The 17,758-nt window shown below is 61.0% G+C and overlaps 1 protein-coding gene across 1 annotated transcript in view; it reads left to right on the forward strand.

Moving 5' to 3' along the window:
- The first annotated feature begins 1,361 nt into the window (after positions 1–1,361).
- The window catches only part of DBH (dopamine beta-hydroxylase), a 17,283-nt gene continuing 886 nt past the window's right edge, over positions 1,362–17,758 (forward strand). Inside the window, exons 1-11 of the mRNA XM_032419017.1 lie at positions 1,362–1,679; positions 4,405–4,551; positions 6,157–6,414; positions 7,249–7,425; positions 8,076–8,178; positions 11,464–11,630; positions 12,986–13,129; positions 13,534–13,572; positions 14,195–14,254; positions 16,957–17,084; positions 17,374–17,533. Of these exons, the coding sequence (XP_032274908.1) occupies positions 1,362–1,679; positions 4,405–4,551; positions 6,157–6,414; positions 7,249–7,425; positions 8,076–8,178; positions 11,464–11,630; positions 12,986–13,129; positions 13,534–13,572; positions 14,195–14,254; positions 16,957–17,084; positions 17,374–17,533 (1,701 nt within the window). The remainder of the gene's footprint in view (positions 1,680–4,404; positions 4,552–6,156; positions 6,415–7,248; positions 7,426–8,075; positions 8,179–11,463; positions 11,631–12,985; positions 13,130–13,533; positions 13,573–14,194; positions 14,255–16,956; positions 17,085–17,373; positions 17,534–17,758) is intronic.

The following is a 17,758-nucleotide window of genomic DNA, read 5'->3' on the forward strand; positions in this document are numbered from 1 at the left end:
GCTCCATGGCCTCCGTGTGTCTTTCTTCTGCCTGGTTTGGCTTTGCAGGGCAGCCCGGTCCCCGTGAGGCAGGAAGCACCACCTCCAGGGCCCAGAGAGGGCTGGAATGTTCCCTAAATTCCATCTTCACATAGACAGTCATTCCTTCCTAAGGAACAGGGTTCAGAGCAAAACCTGAGCCCAGCACGGCCTGCTCCAGGCTGGCCTCTGCAGATACCTGAGGACTAAAAGTCAGGCGCCAGCTGGTGGCATCCCTGTGTTCCTATGGTTGGGGTCTGGTTTGTCCAAAGAGGGGAGGAAGAGGAGGAGGAGGAAGAAGGAACGGAGGGAGGGAGACAGGGAGTCAGGTGCCTGGGGGGAGGGACTAGAAGTCAGAGCAGAGGGCGATCAGGGAGAACTTCCTGGAGGTAGCTGCACAAGTAGGCTCAGTCCACCCTGCAGAGGAGGATGGGAGGGACTTGGGGTGCTGCACCAGAGCTGTGAACCCCAATGGGTCTGTGCAAAGGCCCTGTGGCAGGTGCTGGAGAAACAGTGCTATAGGCACTGGCCTGGGAGGGTTCACATCCGGGCTGGGTACGCTCTAGGCTGAGGCACGTCCTAAGTTTGGGAGCTTTGGTGATAGGGAAGCAGGCCCGTCACTTGCACCCTTTCCTGCAAAGTCTGTCCCCCAGCCACACACCCCGTGCCCTCTGGCCCCAGCCCCTAGCAATGCACCCACTCCTGTTGGAGCAGCCGTGGCACCAGCTGGAGCGTGTGAGGAAATAGGCGACCAGAGTGGGAACAGCAGGCCATGGAGAGAGTGTCTAAACACAGGGACTATGTGGGGACCGTCTTTTATTTTTAGTCTGAAATTGGTCCACCCTCCAGCCTCGTAGAAATGGCTCACTGGGCCAGGCCCCCAGCCGTGAAGTCTCCTTACTCCCTGGTCACCTCGGAAATAAGGCCTTGGAGCCTCAGCCTGAACGTCCGTGGACGGGGTGGTGTGGGGCCCGTCCTGCCAACCCCGTCGGGACAGGACCAGACGGCCTGCCTGCTGGTCAGCCCGGTGCCCGGCCGGAGGCATCTGGAAGGCCTTTTGGCTGCTAGGAGGGGCCCCACTCCCAACAGCTCTTTAGAGACGATTCGAGGGAAGCGAATCAGCCAGTCGGCTTCAATTCCCACTGATGATGCCCATGTGTCATTAGTGACAATTAGGAGAGCAAGGGAGGCAAAGGGTTTGCCCCAGGGCACGGGCTGCTGGGAGGGTCACGGGGACAATTGAATTCCCCACCAGACAAATGTGATTAGCGGTGCAGCCTGGGCCCACCCCCTGGAGGGCCGGGACATAAATGTCCCAGTGGGGCGGCCGAGCTCACGGAGCCATGCAGGTCCCCAGTCCCAGCATGCGCGAGGCGGCCTCCATGTATGGCACGGCGGTGGCTGTCTTCCTGGTCATCCTGGTGGCCGCGCTGCAGAGCTCGGCACCCCCTGAGAGTCCCTTCCCCTACCGAATATCCCTGGACCCCGAGGGGTCCCTGGAGCTCTCCTGGAACATCAGCTACACGCAGGAGACCGTCTACTTCCAGCTCCTGGTGCAGGATCTCAAGGCCGGGGTCCTGTTTGGGATGTCGGACCGTGGGGAGCTGGAGAACGCTGACCTGGTCGTGCTCTGGACCGATGGGGACAACGCCTATTGTGGGGTAAGTTTTTCCCCGCCCCCGCCCCCCCCCCGCGCCCCCCGCCCCCCCCCCCCGCCCCGGGCGACCCCCCCCCCTGTGGGGGGGGTGCTCCCTGCGCGCCCCCCCCCCCCCCCCGCCCCGTGCTCCTGACCTTGTCCCTACCCAGCCCCCACCCGACCTTCATCCTACACTCACTCCCCTTAACCCAGCAAAGGAAATTCTCCCGCCTCTCCGTTCCTCTTCCCTCTGATCATAGCAGAGTCCGTGTCCCAAGCTTGGGCGTCTCAGGGCTGCCCATCTGAAGACAAAATGGGAGATAGATGCCCACCATGGTCTCTGACCGCACACTCCAAAACAGAACGCAGAGCACCCAAGGAGCGCTGCTGCGCCCCAAGGACACGCACATCACATAAATGAAGGTACTACGCTGCCCCCACCTCGTGAGGGCGGACCCCATGTCTCCCCTCGGCGCCAACACCACCCAGCGCACCTGGCTGCACACCCCGCGCCCGTGGGCCTAGGGTCGCACGTGGCTGAGCACCGCACCAGGCGCACACCCACTGCCCAGGACACAGCGTCCACGGACCTAGCTCGCACACGAGGGTGACGTGAGCAGGTGCAGACACCCCGCCCCCCACCGGCCCAGGTGTGGAGCAAACCTACCAAGCTGACCTGAAACAGGATGTGCTCTTGTCTCCTTGCCTCCAAAATGTACCCTTCTTCTTCCTGGAAAGTGTGGGGGAAGGAGAGGTTTCCCTCCAAACCAGAGATAGAGAGGCTTTGGGGTGCTCTACAAGGTGAAGGGAGGTGCAGGTGGGCGGGGGCTGCCAGCCGCCGTGAGCCATTCCTCCCGCCTTCTGCCCCAAATGGGCCTGGTCGCCAGGACCTCTATGGGGATGAAGCCACCTCTCTCCACAAAAACATCCACAGGAGGGCTAAACTTCTTTTTTAAAGTCAGGAGGCACTTTGTTCATCTGTGAGGAGGGATCCTCTTACTTCACTTCAATGGGGGACCCTGTCGGAGCCGAGCTAGGAGTCCTGACTTGTGCAGCCAGCTCCTGGCCCCAGGACTTGGTTTCCTTATCTGAGGAATGGGGACAGTGATCCCCCTCCACATTTTTGGGTTGTTGTGAGTTCAGGGGAGTTGACGGCGGCTGATATTGCTGGAGCCCAGCGGTGCTCCACCCAGCCCCCACCACAGCTCAGCATGGGCGGCTGGAGGCCGAGCGAGCGAGCTGGAGCCAAATGCTTGGGGCTGCCCAGGTAGGACAGGGTGGAGGTGCCGGGCGGGGGCCCAGATCTGGCTGCGCTATCTCCCCCACACAAGGATGCTCCGTGGCTCAGCGGGGTCCCAGCCCAGAAAGACCTGGGACAGCCCCAGCTCTGAGCCATCAGCCATTCCCAGAGGAGTCCCTGGGCCCCTGAATCAGGAGCACTAGCTCCTCTCAGGGCAGCTTTTCCTGGCTGCCAAGAGAGCCAGGGTGACTTCGCCCTCCCGCACACTGCGAGATTAATTTGCATAACAAATTCCTGTGCAAACAAATGTCAGACTTTTTTTCCTCCTTGAGCCGTATATTCAACAAATATATTCTAGATTTCCAGCTGAAGATCAAACTAACTTTCTGCCTCTGTTTAAAATTAGTCCTGCAAATGGGTAGTGTCCCTTAGCAGGAGCTTCGCGGTGGTGCTTTTCTCTAGGGGAAATTTTGCAAACTCTTTTGCAGGTTTCTTTCTTTCTCAAGGAAATGAAGAGAACATGCTTTAGGCCTGGGTACGGGGTTAAAAAGAATCCTAAGGCCAAGGGCTCGTGGTGCTCCTGAATGGGAACAGAGTCTTGTGGCGGGGGCCTGGGGTGTGGGGATGGGGGTGGTTCTTCCCTCCTTCTGAGCATCCGCTGCAGGTGACTTCTTTCCCTACACTGGCCTGAAGGGCCCTGGACTGTTAGGCCTGACAGCCAGGTGCACAGGAGTAGGGGAGGGAGGGTGGTAGGGGCAGGCCAGGGTTGGCCAGATCCACCACCTACTAACGTCCCGGCAAAATGCAGCAGGCCCACTTCCTCCCTGGGCCTCAGTTTACTCTCTCCAGGCAGAGCTAGGGCTAGGCGAAGGGAGCAAGAGGCCTGGGGCGCCGTTTAAGTGTTTAAGGTGGAGCTCACTCTCAGGGGTGCTCGAGGTCTGGGTGGGCACCGGGGAGAGAGAGCCACCTTAAACCCCCCAGCTGGTTTCTCCCTTGCTTCCCCCATCTGGCCCAGTCTCCATGTGTCCCCTTTCTATGGCTCCAGGTGCTGTCACGACCCCTCCCTCTGCAGACCAAGGGGAGCGGTATTTGTCCAAGGTACCCATTCCTCATCATGGCACCTTCTGGTCGCCCAGAGGTCTGGGAACGTGCTCGGGATGACTTCTCAGGGCACACTGTCCTGGTACGCTGGGGTGTCCAGGGCCCAAGTCCCCATCCCAGCTCTGCCTTTCACCTGGGGTCTCAGAGATGTGTGGAGAGATGTCCCTGTCCTTACCCAGCCCTGGTGAATCCTGGTTGGCATTTGAGAGTCCTGCTTCAAGGAGCAGAGGAAGCCAGTGGGATTAGAGTTTGATTCTGCCATCTCCAGCCAGACCCAGAAAGTGGGAGTGACCCCCCCCCCGACCCCAGGAGCACTCCCCGGACCCACAGCCACACTGGGAGCAACCAACCTTGAGCTCCAGCCCTACTGCTTGGCCCTGGTGTTCAGGGTCAGAATTTGTCTCTGCAGGATGCCTGGAGTGACCAGTGGGGACAGATCCACCTGGATTCCCAGCAGGATTACCAGCTGCTGCAGGCGCAGAGGACACCAGAAGGCCTGTGTCTGCTCTTCAAGAGGCCCTTTGGCACCTGTGACCCCAAGGATTACCTCATTGAGGTGGGTGGGGGCCCCATGTGCTCAGGAGATCGTGGAGTACCCCCACGACCTAGGGCAGCGCCCCTGGGCCCGTTGTGCACAGAGAGAAAGCCAGGGAGGGGCCTCAGAGGTGCTGGGTGAGGACAAGGGACCAGCTCTGCCATCAGCCTCTGGTCCCTTCAAGAAGTACTCCTGACTGACTCGTAGCCGAGATATTTCTAGATTCGGGTCCTGCCCCGAAGCCTCTCAAACTGGGACCACAATGATCTTGCTCCCAACTTTCTTTCCTTCTGGTCCCTCATCTTCAGGTGGAATTCTGGAAAGAGCCCAGGAGACCCGGTTTCACTAACTGCCCGGTTGCCAATGGGCTGCGAGGCTTGGGACAGGTCCTTCCCCCCTCCAGACCTCCTTGGTTGACATGTCTGTAAAGTGCAGGAGAAGCAGGGTGACCTGCAAGGCCCTAGCAGCTCCGTCTAGGAGTTCAGAGCCACCGTGGATCCTAAAAACCCCATAGGCTTCTCGAGCTGTTCCAACACACCCATTAGGGAAAAACCACCCAGCTTGGCCTTGAAGACAAAATTCTTTTAATTTTCCAGCGCACTTTGACCTTGGTCACCGTGTGTAATCTTTCCAGTCTGGCAGTGATGGGCTGTCTGTGTGCCAGACAAGGAGATTGAGGCCAGACAGGGGAAGGACTGGCTCGGGGACCAACGGCAGGCCGTGGAGTCCTTACACTCCTGAGCCGCCGTCCCCATGGACGAGGCAAGGAAGGAGAGGCAGAGGACCCTCTCTGAGGACTTTGCACGGGGTGCAGCCGCGGCGTACATGCGGTCAGCTCAGAGCCTCGGGGTGTGGGGGAGCCCACAGCCTGAGGCTCTGATATGTCCTTAGATGAGAGCTGTCACAGGGGCCCCAGGTTTATGCAAACTCAGAGAGCAAAGGGGCCGCCCACCACAAATACAAACATACACACGCATCCACTGGTGCCCAGAAAACACATCCATGTAGGCCCACATCCTACATGCAGACACAGGCAGACATTCCTGGCAGCACGGTGGGGGAAAGCCAAGCCCAGACTCTCGCCTCCTTGGGTCTGTCTGTGACCTCTAGCACGGTGCCGACTAGAACTTTCTATGTCTGCACTGTCCGGCCTCAGTGGGACAGCACAACTCTCCAAGCTCAGTGCGACTGTTGAGAAGCCCCAGTTTGGTGTTTTTCCCTTCACGGGGTCATTGACGCCTCACGCCAAGCTGTTCACTGGACCCGAGGAAATGACCCACACCTGATCCCCGGTGGCCCTGGGGGTGGTGGAGGGGACAGATATCTGAGGGGGGCCAGCCAGTCTGGCTCTCAGGCGGCCCAGCAGTGGCTGGTAGAATGGATGCTTAGCGAATGTGGATAGATCATATTTGCAAAGAAAACATGTATTTAATGCCTGGCGCAAGCTGTGGGCTGGGGGGTGATGAGCCGGGGATGGAATCTCAGCTGCGTCCTCAAAGACCCCCTCCTTCACAGAGACAGGAGCCGGGCATGTCACCTGCCAGGTGAGGTGGCAGGGACCTAGCAGCGCCCGGTTACGGGAGCCCAGCTCTGGTGGGGCGGGGGGTCTGCGTGTCTCGGCTGCAGGATGGCACCGTCCACCTGGTGTACGGGATCTTGGAGGAGCCTTTCGGGTCGCTGGAGGCCATCAACACGTCGGCGCTGCGGACTGGGCTGCAGCGGGTGCAGCTGCTGAAGCCCAACATCTCCGTCCCGGCCTTGCCCTCGGACATGCACTCCATGGAGATCCACACCCCGGACATCCTGATCCCCAGCCAGAGGACCACGTACTGGTGCCACATCACCGAGCTTCCAGATGGCTTCTCCCGGCACCACATCGTCATGGTACCTGGGGGGGAGGCGGGTCCCAGGGCCCATCTCTGCTTCCTCCTGGGGCCTCAGAGGCCGCTGGAGAGACATCCTTGTCCTGGAAAGCCATTCATGGTTCATGAACCCCTTGCACCAGGGGTCCCCTCGTTGCCTGAACCCAAGGCACCCTGTCACCTGCTCAGCCCCCAGCCTCCCAGGGCACCTGTGCCCCCACTGCCCAGACTGGACCAAAGGACACTGATGTTTTGATTTCTGCGTCTTCCCCTGGGACTAGAAGGGCCTCTGTCTATCTGTCAGGTCACATCCCCCTTCATGAAAAGGCAGCTCAATTGCTCTAAACACCCACCCAGAGATACGATGTGAGGGCAACAGCTCTTTTCCTGGCCCTGGGGGACAGGGAGGCAGGGACCCCCTCTATCTCCACAATGGTGCATGCTCAATACAGAAAGTGCAGCCCAGAGACATGGTGCGAGTGCCCAAAGTCACACAGGGGTGGCCAGCCTGGTCTACTGGCTCAGGCTTAGCCTCAGGGCAGCCTCTGTGTCCTTGCCTGGCCACGGCCACGCTCACACGAGGACACCTTCCTGTCCCCACCTTATTGGGAAATGACTTGCAGCGATCCTCATGCCCTTCGCTCTGGAGCTCTTTGTGGGCTTCTGGCAGATTCTGCCTGGTTTCGGGTTGGTGGCTCCCCCTTCAAAGCCCCGGGCCCCAGAAGCGCCCCTGGAAATTGCTTCCCTTAACCCTCCCATTTTACAGATGGGCAAGTAGAGGCCCATGGGGGGGGGCGCTGCTGGCGGGCAGGCAGGTGTCCGTGGCCCCAGGCTCAGTGCCCTCCCGCTCCCCCAGTACGAGCCCATTGTCACCAAGGGCAACGAAGCCCTGGTCCACCACATGGAGGTCTTCCAGTGCACCGCCCAGTTCGAGAGCTTCCCTCAGTTCAGCGGGCCCTGCGACTCCAAGATGAAGCCTGACCATCTCAATTACTGCCGCCACGTGCTAGCCGCCTGGGCGCTGGGTGCCAAGGTGCGGGCCCTGCGCCTCCCCGGAGCCGTGGGGGCCCCAACTCCTCCACCCTGTGTCCCCCCACCTCTGAGAGCCTCCGAGCAGGGGGCTCCAGAGGGCGCTCGTGAGGCCACCGGAGAGGGCCCCGCCCACATAAAGCCACCCCCAGCTCCGGCTCTTGGGCCACAAGGCTTTTTCCAGCCTTTGTGGCTGTTCTATAAAAATGCAAAATTTGAGCGTAGGTACTTGGTGAGTATTGATCTTGCTTCCCCACTGGACTTGGGGGTTTGTGCACAGGGTGCACCGGGTGGTCCTGGCGGGTGGGTGGCAGGTGCTGTGACCTCTGTGGGCTGCATCCACGGGGCTTCCACCGATGCAGAGGAGGGCGAGGCAGGGCCATGCGCAGGGCCTGGGGGGTAGGCTCGCCCCCGGGACACCAGCTCCCCCTACTCCCTGACCTCGAGTTGAATAGGATATCCGGGTGGGCTGGTAGTGAGCTGCCCATTAGCGGGAGAGCACCATTCTAATCCCGCTGCCCCGCCAACACCCACCACCGTAGCTCAGGCCCCAACAGCTGGGTGGGTTTGCCCCAGGCCCCGTCTGGGAGGAACCCCTTGTGAGACACCAGTCTGCCTGTGTCCGATTCCTCACCCCCCACCCATCCCCCACAGGCCTTTTACTACCCGGAGGAAGCAGGCCTTGCCTTTGGGGGCCCCGGGTCCTCCAGATATCTCCGTCTAGAAGTTCACTACCACAACCCGCTGAAGATCCAAGGTAGGGAGTTCTAAGCATGTGTTTCTACCCCGCCTCTGTCCTCCCTTTGGAGTCCTCGGGCTCGGACATGCCCATTCTGGGAGGTGATTGGGGTGTCTGCCCAGCACTGGACCCCCCTCCCTGCAGTGCAGCCTCCTTACGACGCATGGAGGCAGGCGCCCCTCTTACGCCTTTCCTTCTGTTCCTCTCCCGAGACTGTAGTGGGCTCCCTGGGCAGGGCCCCGTCCGGCCGGCTCATCGTTGCACCCCACATGGTGGGGGTGCAGCACCCCCATCTTCCTCACAAGCACCCATTGCCAGGTACCACCCTCTGGAAAAGGGAGGCAGAGGCTTCTTGCATGCCCATCTGCAGATGAGGAAATTAAGGCCCAGGCTGAAGGGACCCCCACTGGGGCCATGAAGTGAGTAGGTGGGGCCAGGAGGTCTGGGTCTAGGCCGGCAGGGACCTCGGTCACAGCTCTCTGGTGGCTGTACTGCACTTGAACCCGCAAGGTTGGTCAGACTCCAAGTCGTAAGGAATCACTTAGATACCGGTTTGGTCGGAGTCCAAGTGGCTCACCTCCTCCCCACACCCCCTCCTTGCTCTGTAGTGGGGTCAACAGGTTCAAGGTCAGTGAAGAGAGGTCCCGGGCCAGAGTGCTGTCCCCTATTTCCCTGGAAGTCCCACTTCTCCGAGGCTGCTCAGACCAGTAGCTGCCTCTCGTCCCCAGCTGCCCCTCCCCAACAGGGTGGCCGCCAGCACCCAGGCACGATGTCTCTGCCGTCCCCACAACAGGCTGGGTCACAACAGGGCACCTGGAAGGACGGCAGGTGCAGGCCATCCAGAGCCCAGAACCCACCTTCTGACAGCCTGAGCCCTGGGAGGCACTGCCCCCGGGATTATTTTCAGGTCGAGGGAAGAGCCCTGGCTCAACTGGGGGCATTTCTGGCTGGGTGCTCCTCCCTGGCTTCTCAAAACACATCCCAGCAGAGCAAAGGCACGCTTGCATCTGAGCACGCGTCTGGGATTTTCTATCCACATGTTTTCGGGTCGGGGTTGGCAAACAGGCTTTGTCTGTGGGCTCCTCTAGTGGATCCTCCGCAGCCGCATGGGGCTCCCTGTCGGAGAGGCATCTGAGGCTGTCCGGGGCCCAGCGGGGTAGCACTGTCATTCGTTAGTGAGGTCTGCCCTGTGCAGCAGTAGCTGCTGGATCACCCTGTGCCTGCAGGCGGACAACGAGAGTCGATCTTTAGGATGGTGATGCCAGTTGTAACGGGGTCAGGAACTGAAACGTTTCTGTCTGGGACACCAGCACCTTCCACCACATGCAGCCACACAGCCCTTTCCCTCTCTCTCTTTAAAAGGACACCATTTGTGGAAGTGAGGAGAAGAAATAGCCTGAGAGATGAGAACGGGAGCTCCAGCCTGGGCCCCAGCCCGTCCCTCTCGAGCTGCGTGACCCTGACGGGGGAGCCCCCGGCCCCCTGCAGCTGTCCTGAGGCTGGGAGAGCTCCCACACACAGCTCCCAGCTGCATGTGGGCCCCGGGGTGTGCCCGGCCAATGGCTGCCAGCGATCTTCCTCCTGGCGGCATAACTAATATTTTCTGCCACCATTGGAATTACCTACAGTGTGCACAGAGAAGGGCATAAGTCAGCTGGGGCTTTAGCATGATGTGGGATTTATTGCTCATTTAAAACCTGAAAGCAAATGGATTTTTGAAAACTCCTTAACCGTCAGGGAGGTCTGTCTCTTCCTGATTATCTGGTTATATTTATGGATCCTTTGCCAAATATAAGGACGCTCTGTCACTTCACAACTCTGGAGATGGGCCGCTTGGCTATAAATATCAAAATGCCACAATTATTTCATTATTTCATCCCCATCTGAATTTTAACCAATTGCATCGCCTTTTTATTATTATCCTCTGATGTAACCGGCCCAGAGACACAGAGGCTGAGTTTGGATGTTGCAGGGCGGGTGGGGGGGGTGCGGGGGGGCTGGAGTAGGGAAGGGGGAGGCGGAGGCAAGAGGGGCGTTCTTGGCTCCACCTTAGGGCGAATGAGCAGGGAGACCACCAGATCCCTGGCAACGCCCTGGGCTCAGATCGCAGCTCTGTCACTTTCCAGACCTCTGATCTTGGGCAGTCTTCAGCTCAGGCTGCGAGACTCAGTTTCCACATCTGTAAATTGGGGAGGATGATTCTTCAGTTGCATGGCCTCCCCTGCCCATATCCCAGCTCCCTGTACATTCTGAGTGGTTGGGCCCGTGGGGCCAGGCCAGGGCTCTGCCCTGAAGTACTCAGGGACTCGGCTGACCGATTCCAGGCAGGGGTAGAGCAGGGGGCTACTGGAGGCCACATGGTTACGTGGCCGTGCCTCTGGCTGCCAGCGTCCGTGACCTCTGGCCATCAGCTTCGTGTGACCACCAGGAGGCCTGCCCAGGGAGCTTATGGACTCTCCAATTAGCAAACCGCAAGAAGAGCCAGCAGGTGTGGCTGGACAGTGATGGGCAGAAGCACGGTGTTCTCCTTTGGAAGAGGCTCTTAACTTTGAACCAGAGAGGCCCAGAGAGGGACAGTGACTTGTCCGAGAGGGCACAGCACACTGTTGTTGACCAAGTGGAGTCTGGGCCCATGCACGAGCCAGGGGGTGGAACAGTGGACACCGGCCCTGCTCCAGGGCTCCAGGCTCCTGCTCAATGCCCCGTGATGTCCTCAGACGCGTGCCCGGGGTGCGCCTTGATCTTGCAGGCGGTAATCAGAGGAGTAAAGTGGGAGGCAGCAAGAAGGATGCACCTTAGGTGCATCTTCAGCACACAGACGCGTGCGCTGGCCCACCTTGGCCAGGGCGCTGAGGCTCCTCTATGAGACGGGGCAGCCACCGTTCCCTGCCCTCCTGTTTGCACAGACGCCCCCACAGGTCGTCCTGCAGGTGGATTCCCCTTCGGATTCCTTTGCACGTGGGAGGAACAGGGAGCCTTTGCAAAGCCCAACTGAGGAACTGCCGGCCTCCCAGATATCCCAGATAACCTGCAGGCGCTCGGTTTTAGTTACCCGCCTTTATCAAGACTTTCCAAAGCATCCGCTTAGTTTTCATAGAAACAATGGCTCTTTCTTTCCACGTGGGCGTGCCTGGCATAAACAGGTGTGGGAGCGAAGGCGGCTGGTTTCTGGTGCGGGCCGCAGGTGGGAGCAGGTGTGGGGTGCCGGCGTGGCTGAGGGGGGCTGGGGGTCTGCTGGAGCCAGAGTACTGGGGCGACCCGTGGGGGCAGCTATCCGCTCACCTCCACCCCCCTTCCTCCCAGGCCGGCGCGACTCCTCGGGCATCCGCTTGTACTACACAGCCACGCTCCGGCGCTTCGACGCGGGGATCATGGAGCTGGGGCTGGTGTACACGCCCGTGATGGCCATCCCCCCGCAGGAGACGTCCTTCGTCCTTACCGGCTACTGCACGGACAAGTGCACCCAGCTGGTAAGCGGGGCAGGGCCTGGCACCTGCCGCTCCCTCGCCCCGGCTCCCGGGAGGAGGTCCTACGGGTGGTGAGCAAGGAAGGGCGGCTTCGTGGCTTTGGATCCCCCACCCTGCAGCTTCATCACGGCCCTCCCTCCCCTGTGTGTGCAAAGGAGCCTTTCTGTGGGCCTCCCTCCCCAGGGACAGCCTGGCTCCCACCTGGTCTACACCACGTGCCAGCCAGGGCTTCCTCGAGCTGCATTTGAAACTCCGCTTTCATTCTGTGAGTAAAATAGACGTGCATTCCCCACTCACAGTGCAGGCCCTGCAGGGCCAGTTAGAGCCCCCCTCAGCTGAGCACCCGCTCCCCTCCCCCTCAAACAGCCAGACGATAAATTGCTGCATGCCCTTATATGTGGTGTCTGAGAGAGAACAAGCTGAATAGGAAACCTTTGTCCTGTAACTTGCCTTTTGGCGGCTACATGCCCGTGCCCAGCATGGTTTCACGGTGGACCTCACCAGGGCTGCGCTGCCGAGGCCAGGGGGCACCGTTCTCAGGAGCATGGGAACATAGGTGGGGTGCAGACCCTGGAGCAAATGCTCCCAAGGAGCGGCAGAGACTCCCCGGAGTCTGTGCCCTCGGAGCTCCCCTGCCTCGCCCAGCCCCGCCTGTGTTCACCTCCCCCTGGTCGCCAGCGTGCAGACCTCCGCCAACTTTTCACCCATCACAAGAGGCTTCAGGGAACTCCTTGTACGCCAGGGACACGTTCTGTCAGGTAGATTCCAGAAATTGCCGTGCACAGAGGACATGAGCTTCAGTTTGAATAAATCTCACAAAACGCCCTCCAGGCTGCAGTGATGAGGTGTGGAGTGGATGTGCCTCTCCAGTGAGTTGCTTCTCCACGTGGACTTGTGCTCCCCGTGGGCCCCCCGAGCTTGCAGGCTTCCCACCTGTCCTCGAGCCAAAGAGAAACAGAGCTATTAGCCATGCAGGAGAGGAGCTCCTTTGGTCTGAGACCAGCATCTGGTGCTCTCTCCCATGTCCCCACAGCTCCCATCAGTGACGCCTCCTGCCACGTGAAAGGCTCTGTGGCGCGGGCCTGGAGCTGGGGGGTGGCCTACTAAGGATGCACCAGGGAAAGGGGCCCCAGGATGCTATGAGCCCTGCCCTGGAGAACGCTCCAGGGCAACTCATGCCCTGCTGCGTTTCCAGAAGGGGGCCTTAGCCGTCCAGGGAGAAAGATGAGGCTGGGCGATGCAGACTTTCTGGGGAAGCAAACTGGGCGTTGTGTCCCACGGCCTGTGGTCGGGGCCGGCAGCCGGAGCCCGGGTCCCCCGCGTGCCAGGCCCTGACCCTGCCGTCCCCTGCCCTGCAGGCCCTGCCTCCCTCAGGGATCCACATCTTCGCCTCTCAGCTCCACACACACCTGACCGGGAGAAAGGTGGTCACCGTGCTGGCCCGGGATGGCCGAGAGAGGGAGGTTGTGAACCGGGATGATCACTACAGCCCTCACTTCCAGGTAGGGGCCTGCTCAGGGCCTGGCTGGGGGCCTGTGGCACCTTCTCTCTCCCGCGGCCATAGGAACACCCCTATAGTGGGTTCCCTCTCCTGGGCCAGGCCCCGACACCTGAGAGCACACAGCGGCCAGCCCTTCTCTTTGGGGGATTCGATCCTGGGGAGGGACTCTGATGGTAGATTCTGGCATGCGGCTGATTGCAGAATTTAGGGGACCCAGGCAGTCCTATGGTAAGTCTGTCCTGGGTAACCACCTTCCTGTTCTCATCCCTTCCTGGCCGGAGGCCACACTTAGCCAGTCCTGGCTTCCCCCCAAGGGGCTGGGAGCACAGCCCCAGAGAGCCAGGGAGGACAGAGGGCTGGGGGCTGGGTCTGCAGCCGTCTGAAGTCTCCCCTCTGCCCACCCAGGAGATCCGCATGTTGAAGAAGATCGTGTCTGTGCACCCGGTGAGTGCCAGTCAAGAATGGGGAGGCCAGGAGGGCTGGGAGTGCCCCCCTAGAGGAGAGACAGAAGGGGGTGGGGGATGGCAGAGGCCGCGGGAAGGTCTTCTAGAACCACGTCCACGCAGGGCAGGGTCTGGGGCCATCCTGCGGTGAGACTCACCAGGACGTCATAGAGAGGCCTCAGAGGAGACCTGAGCTGGCAGCACCCAGGGTGACCTGCGTCCTCCTGCCTGATCAGCCGGCCACAAACCCCGAGAGCTTCAGGGAGAGACAAGGGCATGGGGGTCGCTGGCGGGGCCCTGATCATGCAGAAGGGGACCCCCGGGTCAGGTAGGGGGTGGCCCGAGTTCACCCATGGGCTGTGACATGGCCAAAAGTCTGCACTACTGTGACCTGGGTACCTGATCAGGAGCCACAGAAGCCAATGGTAGTCAGTCCCCGGGGACACCCAGATTTTGACCCGCACCTGTGGGGCCCCAGAGGCCACCACGGGGTTCCTCAGTAATGGGCTGATGACCACGTGCCGTGGCATAGCAGTAGCTTGGTCAAACGTGGGACAGGCCCAGTGCACCTGTTACCCCAGGTGCGCAGGTGCTGATGAGCATCTATGGGCTTGGATCCCCAGGGGGATGTGCTCATCACTTCTTGTACCTACAACACCGGAGACAGGAAGCTGGCCACTGTGGTAAGTCACCCTGACTTTTCCCTGCTGCCTACCTGTGGGATGTGTGAGGCCTGGGGTGGGGGGGGGGGTCCCATTCGGGGCTTTCTACGCTTTCATGAGGACAAGTCTTAAGTCATCACCTCGAGCGTCGGTTGTCGGAGGGCAGGGGGTGGCCTCCCTCACTCATCCAGTAAACCGGCGGTTCTCAGGGTGTGGTCCCTGGGTGAGCAGCTGCAGCTCCCCCCGGGGAACTTGGTAGAAACACAAACTCACAGGCTCCACTCCAGACCTGGAGTCAGAATGTGGCATCTGTGGTTGAAGGAGCTCCCCACGTGACTCTGTAGTAAACGTATCCGCACCTGTGTGCGGACGCCGGGGCGAGGGGCGCATGGTCGATCCCTGTCTTCATGGAGCTCCATCAGCCAGTGGGGCAGGCCACACCAGGGGCAGGCGACAAGCAGCACAGTGCCACAGGGGCACGGGCCAGGAGGGAGGGTGGTCAGGTGCGGGTTGGGGGAGGTGAGTGAGTGCCCGGGCAAAGGGGAGGCTGCAGGAAGGCCCCGAGGACCCAGAACACCCTCAGACCTCCGGTACCAAGCCTGCAGACTGTGGATGGCAAAAGCAAGCAGGCTGCAGAAACAGCCGTCTTCACACCGTTCCCTTTGGGGCTTCTGGCAAAGAGAAGACAGGTTGTGTGGCTGACTCTGCTCGGCAGGGATGTGACATGGGGGCATTTGGGCTGCACTGTGGTAGCCCAGGAGGAGGGTCCATCGGGAGACACTGTCCTCGAGGCTCGCTGTGCGGGCAGGTGGCCGGCGCACTCTGCAGAGTGAAAGGCTGTGCTGTTAGTAATGACGCGTGGCCGGCGGCACCAGCCCGGGCTGGCCTGGCAAACCGACCGCCGGCCAACAGAGGCTTGCTAATCGTCTCGTTCATCACCGAGGCCCCCAGTTATCCTGTGAACCATGATGCGCCCAGTGGAACAGACCTGGGGCTACAGCCCCCGGGACCCCAGTCGACCACACGGCACCCCACTTTTGGCGCTCATTCAGTGGTTTTTCCAATGGCTTTATCGAGGTACAATCCATATACCAAACAACTCACCCATTTCAAGTGTGCAGTACAGTGACTTTTTAGTCTGTGCGCGGGTGCGTGCAACCATCCGCATAGTCAAGTTTAGAACTGGCCATCCTTCCGAAGAAACCGTCCCCCCTTCGCCGCCAGCCCCCCCTCCCAGCCCCTGGCAAGCACTGTCCCGCCCTCTGTCTCTGTGGGTTTGCCCATCCTGGACCTTCAGATACAGGGAGTCCTAGAGTCTGTGCCCTCTCATGACGGGCGTCTTGCTCTCAGCATCATGTCGTCAGGGTTCACCCCAGTTGTTACGAGTATTTCTCGTCTTTTCACGGCCAAGCGACAGGCCAGCGTCTGGATGGACCACAGCCGTGGATCCATTCTCCAGTGATGAACATTTGAGTTGTTTCACCCCAGGCTTCAAGGTAGGAGTCTCTGTATTTTCACAGGTGACAGAAGAGGCTCAGAGAGGGAAGACACTTGCCGGAGATCACACAGCCGAGAACAGGCGGAGCGGGGACTTAACGCGGGGCCGTGTGCCTGCAAGGCTCTTGCCATGCGGTTCCTCCCTCCCTCTGGATCTGGGGGGACCACTACTCTGCGCCCATGGGTGCAAACTCGGGGAGCAGGAGTGCTCTGCAGGCGCACAGCCCTGGCCTAAACCCCGCACCCCCTTCTTCTATCTGGAGAGGGGCTCAGTCCACATAACAGCTGCTGGAGTGGAGTGCTTCCTCTGCATGGCGGGGCTTAGTCTGACGGCTCACCGTGTCCGAGCTCAGGGACCCTCAAAGCCTTGCCGGGACCCCGTGAGGCAGGTGCCACCAGGACACAGTGAGGTGGAGCCACCAAGGGCCCTCAGCTAGCAGGCAACAGGGCTGGTCCAGGCGCCAAGAGCTCTGAGCTCTCGTGCCATAAGCAAGCCCCCCGGCCAGAGGGCAGCGTCTCCCCATTCTGGAGGTGAACCCACTGAGGCCGAGGGCAGGAGGGGACAACTTGCCAGAAGAGTGAAGGAGATCCCCAGGCCCACCCCCGCCCAGCGCTACTTCTGCAAGGGCCCTGCTCCCTGCCCCACCTGCCTCCTCGAGGGGGACCGGTGGCCCGTCCCGGGATATCCAGGCCCCATGAGCACCCTGGTGTCTCAGACGCCAGGTTCTTCAGGCCACGGCCCCAGCTGCCCCGCTGCCTCCTCGCAGGGGCCCCTGTGTCACTGGTGGGACCGAGGAGGGGGAACGGCAGGGCGGCTCTCAACAGACAGACTGAGCTTCCCACAGTGTGACAACCCTCGCACCCGAGAGACAGGGGCCTTCACAGCTACCGTCCCGGTCCCCAGGCTCTCACTGGGTCCCCAGGGGACCCCTCCTCGGCCAAGGTGGGGAGGCTGTGTCCACACAGGCCTTGCCCCTTACCTTCCCTGGGACTCAGTTTCTGTATCCAAAAAATGGGCACACTCGTCCCCCTCTCCGCTCGCCCTGGTAGTTCTCCTCCTCACACGTGTTGCTGCCAGCTGACTTGTTGGTTCGTGGTCTGTCTTTCCTGCCGAGGGAGACGGGATTCCAGGGAGGCAGCACTCTGCTCACTGAGAACCCTCGGTGAATGAGTGCAGTGTGCACGCGCGAAGCGCGGGTCCTGACGGGCCCCTTCCCCTCCCGCAGGGGGGCTTCGGGATCCTGGAGGAGATGTGCGTCAACTACGTGCACTACTACCCCCAGACGCAGCTGGAGCTCTGCAAGAGCGCCGTGGACCCCGGCTTCCTGCAGAAGTACTTCCACCTGGTGAACAGGTGCCAGGCCACGGGTGTCCCCGGGCGTGGCACAGGGACCCCCATGCCCTTTTCCTGCTGAGTCTGCACTTGGCCCGACAAGCCCCCTCGGCCCAGCCCCGGAGCAGCCGTTCCCAGCCCATCCAAGGCGACTTGAGAGAGGGAGCTTCTCAGCCATCGCGGGCAGGGAGGCAGAGCCCAGACGGCGTTCTGGCGGCAGCGGGGCTGGGGGGAAGGTGTCACCACCCCTCCCGCCCCCCCCACCCCACCGGCCCCACCCCAGCCTGGGCTGTGTCTCCTTCCCCACCAGGTTCAATGAGGAGGAAGTGTGCACCTGCCCTCAGGCCTCTGTCCCCAAGCAGTTTGCTTCGGTTCCCTGGAACTCCTTCAGCCGGGACGTGCTCAGGGCCCTGTATGGCTTTGCTCCCATCTCCATGCACTGCAACAAGTCCTCAGCTGTCCGCTTCCAGGTACGCAAGCCCTGGCGGCTGCCCCTCTACGCCCGGGGCCCCACCGAGGACCCCAGCATGAGGCCGGCAAGGAAGCGCTCACTCTGAACACCTGGAGAAATCAGGGGGTGGCAGACAGGCCCCCAGACAGACAGACGGCCTGCAGAGGGAAGGACTGATAGTGCCGCCAGGCAGGGCGGCATCACATCCCGGGACTAATCTCGGTGGGTGGTGTGAGCGGGGGGG

Source organism: Phoca vitulina, unplaced genomic scaffold, assembly GCF_004348235.1.
Source record: "Phoca vitulina isolate PV1807 unplaced genomic scaffold, GSC_HSeal_1.0 scaffold21, whole genome shotgun sequence".
Lineage (NCBI taxonomy): Eukaryota > Metazoa > Chordata > Mammalia > Carnivora > Phocidae > Phoca > Phoca vitulina.